At 27.8% G+C, this 11,661-nt stretch overlaps 2 protein-coding genes across 5 annotated transcripts; one reads left to right on the top strand and one right to left on the bottom strand.

The window, feature by feature from the left end:
* Nucleotides 1–1,714: 1,714 nt before the first annotated feature.
* Nucleotides 1,715–8,965, top strand: LOC132923591 (microtubule-associated protein RP/EB family member 1). 4 transcript variants are annotated; one of them, XM_060987586.1, is made up of 7 exons: nt 1,715–2,092; nt 3,950–4,123; nt 5,626–5,732; nt 5,981–6,215; nt 7,559–7,647; nt 7,719–7,868; nt 8,792–8,965. In XM_060987586.1, exons 2-7 carry the CDS (start codon nt 3,964–3,966, stop codon nt 8,852–8,854), a joined length of 804 nt encoding a protein of 267 aa, XP_060843569.1. In that variant the 5' UTR covers nt 1,715–2,092; nt 3,950–3,963; the 3' UTR covers nt 8,855–8,965. The 4 variants fall into 4 exon arrangements, with proteins under 4 accessions (XP_060843569.1, XP_060843566.1, XP_060843567.1 ...); XM_060987583.1 differs by lacking the exon at nt 5,981–6,215 and adding an exon at nt 7,171–7,423 and having other exon boundaries at nt 1,721–2,092; XM_060987584.1 differs by lacking the exons at nt 1,715–2,092; nt 5,981–6,215 and adding exons at nt 2,839–3,028; nt 7,171–7,423.
* A 194-nt stretch (nt 8,966–9,159) lies between these two features.
* On the bottom strand, nt 9,160–11,661 carry LOC132923575 (ubiquitin-like modifier-activating enzyme 5). The gene is made up of 7 exons (XM_060987582.1): nt 11,228–11,661; nt 11,017–11,152; nt 10,477–10,673; nt 10,222–10,408; nt 9,968–10,095; nt 9,666–9,880; nt 9,160–9,608 (listed from the first exon to the last, which is right to left on the bottom strand). The coding sequence occupies exons 1-7, from the start codon at nt 11,377–11,379 to the stop codon at nt 9,364–9,366; spliced, it is 1,260 nt and encodes a 419-aa protein (XP_060843565.1). The 5' UTR covers nt 11,380–11,661; the 3' UTR covers nt 9,160–9,363.

Raw genomic sequence — 11,661 nt, forward strand, 5'->3', positions numbered from 1 at the left:
TATTCATAGCAAATTACCTATACAATGATACAACCATACGAGATACGAATAAAATAATAAACGTCAAAAATAATTGAACTTTATAAAAATAGGAAATCATACGATGTTTTTTAAAGTTATACATTCTTATAGTATATCAATTGGACGACTTTTGTTCGCATTCTTTTAAGACATTTGGAATAACCAATCCAGAATTCTCAAATGTTGTCCAAAATGAAAATATACACGTTTAAATTTAAATTTTTTCTTATGATTAATTTCCCAACGCATTACGAGTCGTAATTTACGACAATCAATTGTAAGACGTTATTAAAAGTTGTACAAAACCTACATACCTATTGGCTATTACCTAATACCTAATATATGAATCTATGAAAAAAATGACCATATTATATAAAAACGCCAAATGCATTTTACTTTAAAATTCCAAATATTAGTTGAAGTATAAATATATTCCAAATCAATTGTTAAGTTAAATAAGTAAATAATAATAAAAATAATCATATATATATTTAAAGCAGAATTAAGATAGGTATTGTTCTGTGGTATTGGTATAGGTATACTATATATACTATATATCTTAATTCGTGATTTAAAATAATATTTATTTCAACAAGAATGCTTTCAAATTTCTATGCATATATTTAAAAATAATTTTATTCATGACGGCAATTATTTTAATGACTTTTAACCAGAGTTAACGTTTTTCACCTTGTTTTTTATTCGTATCGTTTTTACTAATTATCATAATATATATATAGACATATACATGTTATAAAGTTTTAACCAAATTTTCGTTATGAATATAAATATATAATATATACAAATTATGATATGAAGGTGTAACATTATCATTATTCAAACATATTATAAACAATTAATAAAAAAAATGTGTTAAAAGTATTTTTGTTTATATATTTTGAATTATAGTGAATTGTAGATATTGAAATGGAATACCTATTTTTAAGGGTAATTTAAATTACATCCAAAATACTGTATCGTGTGTGGAGGGATAATGATGGGTGTTCTAGAACTTAAGAAAACCTCAAATTTTAATATATTCGAACAATTTGAGCTTCTTAAGTCGGAAGTCCATTGTAAATTAATGCTTCAAATCGAACAGTTCAAGAAAAATCAAGTTTGACCATAGGTATTAAGGATGGAATATATTTTAGTTGATGAATGCTAAAAGAAATACATTTGTAATAAATATATAATCTGTTATTCTAGTATATATTTTAAGTTTTTCAAATAATATATTATTTATATATTAATCGTTCAAGAAGAGTACGAAAACTTGGATCAACTAATCAAGTTTATAGCATAAAAATTATTGTAATCTACGAGTCTACGACTGATACGACGTACGAAGTCTACACAATACGCACATATACTTCATTAATTATATAAATTATAATACAACTATACAACGTACTATGTAAATTACTAAATTCGAACTTTAAAAATTTAAAATACAATAACTCAATTTAATTAATCTTTTATCACCATATCATTACAATTTATAGGTTTTAAGAATATAACGTTGGCTCAACTGATCTCCTAAAAATCGAATTGCTGTTATCACGTTTCAAGAAAGAATTTTAAACACCTAACAACTACTTTACTTACTTTACTCGTTGACCGGTTTTCGGTGAGGTCCCCGCGTGGTTGTCAGATTACCTGGTAACTGGTATCGACCAGCTACCGCAAAAAGAAAAAATTACTTGTCGGTAGCCGTCGTCGTTGCCGAGCCCGTCATCGCGGATCTCGACGTGATTCGTCGAGTGGGAAAATTCCGATTTTTTTCATTTAATTTTTTTTTTTATTATTATTTAGTAACAATTATCGTCTTCTGTCCGCGCGTGCTTCGATCGAGAATCCAGGACGCTCAGTTACGACTCACGTTCGTCGGTCAGTCGTCACTTCCTTTTTGCGTCAGTCATACTAATACAGTTTGACTGCGGCTACAGCACTTCGAGCACACGGACAATTATTGAGAAATCGTACTCGCGGCAAACACCGATCAAAAGATAAATAAGTTCAGTACAAGACTGGACGACAACTGCATTCGACGGCATCGTCGTTTCTGCAGGTAAGTGCTCAACATTCCGATTTCGTCCTCGTCATTATTTGCTTGTCCTTTCTCGTATTGCCGTGTACTGAGTAGGCGTAGATTTATTGCAATCAATCTATGCGATTGTTTTAACGGCAACTTCGCCTTATACAGTAATCGGGCACGTTCAGTGTACCTCCCCGCGGGCGCCCGATGACGTGACCTTATTCGTAAGTTTTAACTGAGTTTGCCGCACACCGTGTATGCAACATAATATACCCTACCCATTCTCCCACGTAATCTTGGTGGGGGGGTGAGCAGCCCGCCGATTCCCTCGCGTACCTCAAAGGTCATCATTTTTTGATTAAAAATACAATTTTGTTATGTATCTATACCCCAGAAGTCCAGACTCTGGATGTGTGATAACGGTTTTTTGCGCTGATAGAGGGCGGGTACCGTGAAGTCTTTAATTTTCTTCTCGCACGACACTGGAGAACGACCGGCAACTATACCAAAATTCGAATCGGTGGCCGTTGCGCAACGGTCATTTTCCTCCAGTTTCGAGCCAAAAGGGTTTGACGAACGTGATGCAGTGAAACTTTATCGTGAGTGTGCGCATCAACTGATTTGACTGATTCAAACACTTGTCACTTTCCAACGTCCAATTTTTCGCCGTTAATTATCCACCGCTCGTTTTGTTAATTGCCGGTGATTGTCGTGCGTTGTCTCAGCACACCCATCTATAGAAGTTTTCTTTTTGTTATTATTACTATTAACTATTAACTATTATCATAATTTATCATTATTATCATTGTCATCGCTATCGTAGTCGCCGTTATAATATAGGTAGTCACTAGTCGCTTTAACCTTAAATCTATCGGATGCCGTTTTTCAAGGTTTTTCTGATTTGTTTGTCACCCGCAATCTGCATTACCTCCTAATCGGCTGATTGTTGCTCTTAGTAGTGCATATATGGTAATATTTTGTTTGTCGTAAATTTATATTTATAACGCTGACGGTCGTCGTCAGTCGTCACCATATTTTGTATTTATTTAATAATAACTACGTTATCACCTTCGCTAATTATTGCTTGTTTTACGCCGTTCCAGTACCTAATTAGCGCAAGTAACCATACATGTTCATAAATTATAAAATTAAAAACCGTTAGATGCTACATGAAACATTTTCTGAAATCATAGTAATCGTAATTTAGAATTAAAAATAAACTGTTTCTTTATTGTTAGCGTTTTTATTAATTATTTAATTGATGTTCATATAATAAAATAAGATATGAATATATGATTAATTATGTCTGTATAATAAGGATATAATCGTTTTCAGAATTTTAATTTGTAACTTTATTTTTTATATTTACCTGCTTAAAATTAAAATTTGTTTTATTAACAATTATTAAAATGAGATTTATTTAAAAATATTTCTACTGATAATGTTAAAAAATGAAATATTAAAAAGAAATATTTAGTTATATATTATAATATTCAAAGTACTTATAAATTATACAATGAAAATGGTTCAATTTGTAAAAATAATAGTTAGGTACTTGTTTATAATACTCATTAAAATGACAAGTGGGAGTTGTTTTAAAAAAATAATGTGTAGGTTCTTTATTAGTAATTAAGTAATTTATTAGTATTAGAACCATCTTGGATCTTCTCAAGTACTTTAATCTGTTTAATATTCTCATAGCAGTTAATTATAACATTAATATGAGATCATTGCCATGATATGTATATCAATGAACTTTAAAGAAGTTTGTTTAACCTCGTTTTTAACTATATTTTATTTTATTTACTTAATATTTTTTTTAAATTTCATTCATGCAATATTACCAACAGTTTTGTACTATTTTTATAAAAATATTTTACATTGTTTTAGAACCTCAATTAAACATGGCTATAAATGTGTATTCAACTAATGTGACTTCTGATAATCTAAGTCGTCATGACATGTTAGCATGGGTAAATGATACTCTGTCTGCGAGTTTTACAAAAATTGAAGAACTATGTTCAGGTGCGGCTTACTGTCAATTTATGGATATGTTATTCCCTGGTAAGTAATTATAATTACTAAATTAGAAATTAAATAGATTAGGTATTATATTTTTTTATATTATTTAAATGTATAAATAAAAATATTACCTATATGATATATACTTTTATTGATCCAATTTTTTTCGTTTTTATACTATACATGTCTAATTTAATTAGGAGTATTATTAATTAAACATATATTACAACTACTTATAAGGTATATTTAATAGTCCTGTTTTTATATATAAACCTGTCTAAATGTTCCATTTCATATCTGTCTATAATACCTATGCTCTACCTTTATATCTAACAAACCAATTTTTAGATTAATTAATTTGAATCCCATCTTAGAATAAAAACAAATTGTATTTTATATCTAATGACATGTGTATTTCTGAAAAATTAAACTAAAATTGATGTTTATTTCGTGTATGTAAAAGGGTTGCCTGAAATAATATTTGTAAATCATAAATAAAAATTATAACTGGTTTTAAGTATAATTTAGTATTTTTTTTTTAAATATTGACATACCACAGTCCACTGTGCCTGGTTATAATAATTTATCAAAAATTGGAGTAGGTATGCATATAGTATAGTCTTTGAACCCACAACTTAATGATGGATAGTACCATATATATTTATTATTAAGTAGTATTTATATTAACACTATTTTTATGAGAAAATTTTGGTTTAAAATCACTAATATATTGATAGGGTTTTTGATAAAAAGTTGATGGATTTGTTACTTCTTGTGAAAATAATAAATCTATAATTCTTTTTAGAATTAAGTGTTACCTAAATCTGCTTAACTTAAAAAAAACCCTTTATTTAAATATTTTAAAAAGTTAATTTAAATTATAAAATATTTAAAGTATACTTTTTTGTTGTTGTAAAATATACTGCTATAAGATTGTTATTGCAACATTCTGAGTATACTTAAGGGTTTTTTTCTGTGAGTATATAGACATATTTTTTAATATTAAAAAAATTCTTTACATATTTTTTATAACCAATGTTCATGTACAAAATTCCACCTTCCTATTTTTTTTTAAATTTTAAATGTATCATTAATTATAACCATGTTTACAATAATAGTATCAGTATCTAAAACCAATATCAGTCAGAAAAATTATTTTCTTTTATTATAACTGATTTTTGTCATATAATTTAATTAAAACAAACTATAACTTTATGACTACTTCTCTTTATTATATTATGTTGAATATAAATTTGACCTTCATAATATCATAAACTTGTCTCTAAATCTAGAATTGTTATATTTTTTTTTTATGTTTAGTTCATTATTAAAATCATTATCTAGTAATTAAAAGTACTGTATCTTAATGAATAATTTTAGGTGTAGTATGTTTATACAGTTATAGTTGATATTATTATTTATAAAAATATTTATATCATGATATATAATCACATAAAATAGTTTATGATTCTAGATTATATCAACTTTTTATAAAAATGTTTTATATATTAAATTGTCATTACTCATTATTATTGATTTTATAGGTAGTGTGCAAATGAAACGAGTCAAGTTTAGAACAAATCTTGAACATGAATATATACAAAATTTTAAAATACTCCAAGGAGCTTTTAAAAAGATGTCAGTTGATAAGGTATATAGAAAATTGAAATTGAAATTATAAAATATAGTATAATCAATAATATTTAAATATGTAATTTATTAGTTTATATAAGTACATTCTACTAGAAGAATTAAAGATAAAACTGGGGTAGTAACAATATTATACATTCTATTAATAGTAATTTAATAACATAGTGTATCAGTCATTATTACATTGGGTTATCTATTTATGGGTTTTGTATTTACCCACAATTGGGATGGTAAAAAATTACTTTGCAGGTGATACCTGTTGACCGCTTAATCAAAGGACGTTTCCAAGACAATTTTGAATTTTTACAATGGTTCAAAAAGTTCTTTGATGCTAATTATGATGGACGTGATTATGATGGCCTTGATGCACGTGGTGGCGTTATGATTGGCTCTGGTGCAGCAGAAGTGTGTGGTTTTCAAGCACCTCCGCCATATCGTGTACCACAAGCTGCTCGCGCTTATAAAAGCTCGTCCTATGGACATGGTATTCATACATGCTCGGTTTTTGTGTGTTAATTAGTCAGGATAATATTATTAGTGATCATTCAAAACTTAGTTTTTTATTTTTTTCGTAAAGAAAAACGCTGAATATTTATTTATTTATTTAAAATACTTATACCTGCATGTCAATTTAATATGATAATACTTTATAATAGTTTTTATTTATAAAATTGATAATAGGATTATCATTAAATATAGTATGTATATATTTTTCTTCATAGCTATATCATTTTTTAGTTAATGATGGTATTTAAAAATTTATTTTAATAGATAATTTTTCTTATTATTATTGTTTATCTTATTTTGAAGTTTAAAATATTTATTTTCTTTTTTTCCTTTTAATGGAATCAGATATATCACGATAAATTATAATTAACTCAAAATTATAGGTTACTTACTGTTTACTATCTTTTGAGAATACTTCGGTGAATACTATGTAATTTTAATAGAAATTGTGTCTACTTTTATTCTTAAAATCATGAAGTTTGAATTAGGTATATGCTATTTAGAAATATTTCATGATAATAAGACACTAAGTAAAATTGATATTATAGTCAACTTCTTAAAATAATAATTAAATATTCTCCGTTATTTTGTTTTTATAATTATTATAATGTCTAAAATGTCAAATGAATCTTAAGAATAATTATTGTTGTGCTCTTTTAAATGAATAATTCATATATTTTAATTGTAACAATTTATTTCAAAATTGTTGGTTACCAATTTCCTTGTCTGCTGTTAAAAATAACTAGTTTAAAAATTATTGATTAAACTACATCAATTTTTATTTTTTTATGTATATAACTTGAGATTGAAGATTTGTGGAAAAAAAGCTTAACAAGTTAAAAAATAGTTTTAGTTTATTATTATTTTTATTTTTAATTGTTTTTTATTATTATTTTAAAATTCATATTTTTTGTTTTATTTTTATTTTGCAGATAGTACCTATAGATAGGCTGGTCAAGGGGCGTTTTCAGGATAATTTCGAGTTTTTGCAATGGTTCAAAAAGTTTTTTGACACCAATTACCAAATGAATGATTACGACCCAGTAGGTGCGCGCAGTGGTGAGGGAATGGGAGCAGCCGGTGCAGCAGCCAGAGCAGGTCCTGTCAAAAAGCCATCGGCGGCAGTACCGCCTAGAAATGCCACCACCCAAAATCGTTTATTCCGTCCCGCGAGTAACAGCAATAGTTCGTATTTTTAACTCGAAATTATCCCAAATTCCCAATATGCTTTTTTTGCTTGATTTTAATTTATTTTTCTTTAATTGACAATGTATTAAATGTTTTATTTTAGTGTATTAAATTTATTAAAATTGTTTTTAGTGTCTAATCGTGTACCCTCAACAAGACCAGCAGCACCAGCTAGTCAGCGTGATAGAGGCGATCATAAAATTGATGAACTTACTAGACAGGCAAGTTCAGTCTTAATACAGTTGTACTTCAATACAAAATAAATCAATGTATTTAATTATTTTGATTTTAGATGAGTGAATTGAGAGTTACAGTTGAGGGTTTGGAAAAAGAACGTGATTTCTATTTTGGTAAATTGCGTGACATTGAGGTGATATGCCAGGAACAAGAAAGTGAACATCCATTATTCTCTAAAGTATTGGAAATTCTTTATGCAACTGAGGTATGTAAATGGGTTTTTATATTCTACAAATAATTGATAATAAATTATAATTTAAAATAATCTTTATGATATATACTTATCATGTTAAATTATATACTTAGGATGTATATCTTCTATATCTATATTTGTGTTTATATTTCGTAATGTATTATACATTTTCATTATAAATAACTAAATTATTCACTGGTAGGTTTTAAGGATTTTTTTTGGCTAGTACTCAATTATTTTGTTAAAGGAATTTAGTGCTTATTATTGGCTAAAAACATTAGTCACTGGACATACCAAAAATATATTTAACTTAACAATTTTATTCTAATTAAAACCACTAGACACAATGGTATAAAATGTATAAGTACAATTTTTAACAGTTGATCTCAACAAGTTAATATTTGTATAGAATATATTAAGAATCAAACTTAAATATATTAAATAAATGATTCATTGATTTGTTTGATTAACCATAGGTCATAGTCAAAAATGTGTAGTATTAGGATCAATCAATATTAATGTTAAAACTAAATTAACAATTATACTCTGTTCAAAATGAGATGGTGACTTTGCGGCCAACTTGTGCGCATGGGTATCTGACTGTTAAGAATAAATATAATTTCAATTCAATTTACCTGCTTCAACAAGAAATTATTATTTAATTTACATTATAAGATGTATTTCTTTGTTAGGTAAATCATTCAATAAAAAATAATTTAAAAATATTAACATTGCATATAGTACAGTTATTCTATGTGTGGATAATTCCTATGCGTTGGCAGTAGATTTCTTCAATATTGATAACTTTATAAAAAAAGTGATAATAATTATATAGCTGTATGTGTATATTCAACATAAACATTAAACATATTATACAATATTATATAGAAAAAACTAATCAACAATTACTCTAAAGAAAATTTATTTTATTTTAGGAAGGATTTGCTGCTCCAGAAGAGGTTGATACTAACAACCATGATGATGATGAAGCTTACTAATAGAGTCTCTTATTTAATTTTTTTTTTTACTTAATTATGATTTTTTTTAATGATATTTATTATATTTTACAGTACGCTATATAATAAACTGCTACAAGCACATGTTCAAAATTGTGTACAGTTTTTTCTTTATTCTTTATAATTATCTAAAGATGACTGTTAATGGCTCAATTTATTTAAGCGGCCCATCCATTATAATATAAATATCAATGAAAATTAATATTTTTATTTATATAATTTTAAATTTAATGAAATTGCCTGTTAAATAATCAACAATAAAAATTATTAAAAAAAAGAAAAAGATAATTTGTATCATATGTTTTTTTTTTTTATAACATGATACATACATTACATATTTTGTTGAATTATTATTAAGTAAGTATCTTAAATTAGAATTTATGTATGAACAAATATAAAATACTTTAACATTGGTCTATAATGGAAAAATTTTTAAATTACAAATGGTTTTATGAGAAATTAATTAAAAATAAATTTTTAAACGTAAACTGTTATAACAATGATAATTGTTCTCTTAGATCGTCTACGCTTAATTCGGTTTCTTTTACTAAGGATTCTTCATTCGGAGCTGTTTGATCAGCAGATTGATAAGCAAATTCTATTCCATCATTCAGTGATAGGTATTCTTCTTCACTTTTTATACTATTATTTTTATTTACATTTTCAGTTTTTGATGTTTCAATGACTTCTGTTGTATTACTTGATACTATTGGTTCATCTTCTGCTAGTGATATTCCTTAAATATTTATTTTAATTAGTTGTGATATGGTATATAATATATTTAAATACTTACCCCATTCATTATTTTCGTGGGTAACTACATCTTCGAGTGGGTCTAAATTTGTGCATTCAGGTTCCTCTTTCACTCTATTTTTAAATTCTGATTGTTGTTTTATACAGAAATTATCACTACAATTTGGATTTGGTTTAATCATCATGCTTGGAAAGAAATCAGATAAAGCATTATATCCTAAGTACCACGAGACAGTTCCAAAACCCAACAATTTTCTAAAAAAAAAAAAAAAAAAATCTATTCTCAAATATTCAAATATTAAACATTTGCCCACTGGCCACTAATAAGATAATAAAAATTACTTTAATGCATTTTGAACAAGTAATCCAGCAACAACACCCATTGTAGTCGGTAAACTCGCTGCGCAAACTCCATCCTTTTTTAATGTTTTTTCATCTATATCTGAAGCCACAACCAATGGAGGTGCACACTAGAAATTATAGTATAATAATAAAGTAAACAAATGTGATTCATGATTTATAGAACAGAAAAAGATAATTGCAGTGTCATAGTATAACACAATATTTTCCTTTGGTATTAATGTCAAATATATTACCGCAAAACAAGCAGATTCTCCGGGCACAATGTACTGAATATGTCCACACACCGCATTTTCACTTACACCCGATTCAAACCAATTTAATCCTAATTCATTGCATGCTGAATTAATTGTCATTCGAGCTTCATAATTGTCTACACAGCTCAATACCAAATCAACTCGTTCACCATTAATTCCTCCAGTCCTATTTAAAGACATAATAAATGTTAGTTAATTTTTGTATACCACAAATAAATAGTATTTGAGTCACACTTTAAGACATTCAAGAATTCTTCAAATTGGGTGGTTAATGTGATGTTAGTATTGTACGTTTCAATTTTAACATCAGGATTAATTCTTGTCAATGTCATTGAAGCTGCTGTAACTTTGCTCAGACCTGCTTGGGACGGTTGGTAGAAGAGGCGATTCATATTTGCTAGTTCTACTTTGTCGTAGTCAAACAATATTAACTGAAATCAACAAACGTGTTAAGTAAAATTTAAAATAGATGACGGAATGATATTTGTTCTCTCTTAGACTTATGAATGCTGAATATAGTAAATGCACATTTAAAAGTATTGTTAGTTTTAATATTAAGAGGGAATTTACCTAATATCAGACTTAAAGTTGGAAATTATAATTTTAATTTAAAAAAAGGTAAATTTACTAATGATAAAGTTAACAACACAAGATTGACTGCAAAATAACAATTTATAATATTGCTTACAGGTCTGAGAGAAAACAATTAATAGTGTACTGATATCTTTTTCAAAGAAAATAATATTTAATAAACAATTTATTAATGAGCTTTACCTTTCCAATGCCGCAACGCGTGAGCATCTCTGCAGTGACACTGCCGACTCCACCAACACCAACCACGACCACAGTGTATTTCCTGATGTCCTCATAATTCTTCACAATGCCCATTCGCTGCAGGGCCATTAACCGGCTGAAATAATTGAAAGTCATATAAGTATATTATATTAATTAGTCACAATTACAGACGTCAGACGCCCCTAATCACCTGTACGGGTTTGAATCAACCACTTCGGCGGACATCTCCCGGACTTTGTGCTCCGCTGCTTCTTGCACGCTCGGTGTTTCGGTTAGCTCCAACAAAGTCTTTTTGAAGTTTTCAATGCGTTTTTTAATATTTTCCACATCTTCCAGCGACATCTTAGCAAACAGAAAGACACAAGAATCTTACACAAAACTCACGAGTAAAAATAATTCGACTGAAGTCAGTGAAACTTCTGAGAAGGCGTTAGTGAGTGTAAACGGCAAAATTGTGAATGTAATTAATAGTAAAAAGTAAAAGTTGTACTACACCAACACCAGTGACAGTGTATAAAGAAGCTTACGCGTGTCACACTAAATCACAAATAACGAAATAACTACCACAGTTGCACCGTACCGAACTGATAAGACGTAACGGACACGACGCTCGACAGTGTTGTT

Source organism: Rhopalosiphum padi, chromosome 1, assembly GCF_020882245.1.
Source record: "Rhopalosiphum padi isolate XX-2018 chromosome 1, ASM2088224v1, whole genome shotgun sequence".
Classification (NCBI taxonomy): Eukaryota; Metazoa; Arthropoda; class Insecta; order Hemiptera; family Aphididae; genus Rhopalosiphum; species Rhopalosiphum padi.

Coding starts and splice junctions, on each gene's coding strand:
- LOC132923591 (XM_060987583.1), top strand. CDS start 3,964: ATGGCTATAAATGTGTATTCAACTAATGTGACTTCTGATAATCTAAGT. Junction 5,733..7,170: donor AAAAGATGTCAGTTGATAAG/GTATATAGAAAA, acceptor TTTATTTTGCAG/ATAGTACCTATAGATAGGCT. Junction 7,869..8,791: donor AAATTCTTTATGCAACTGAG/GTATGTAAATGG, acceptor ATTTTATTTTAG/GAAGGATTTGCTGCTCCAGA.
- LOC132923575 (XM_060987582.1), bottom strand. CDS start 11,379: ATGTCGCTGGAAGATGTGGAAAATATTAAAAAACGCATTGAAAACTTC. Junction 11,153..11,227: donor GTTGATTCAAACCCGTACAG/GTGATTAGGGGC, acceptor CAATTATTTCAG/CCGGTTAATGGCCCTGCAGC. Junction 10,409..10,476: donor GAATTCTTGAATGTCTTAAA/GTGTGACTCAAA, acceptor GTCTTTAAATAG/GACTGGAGGAATTAATGGTG.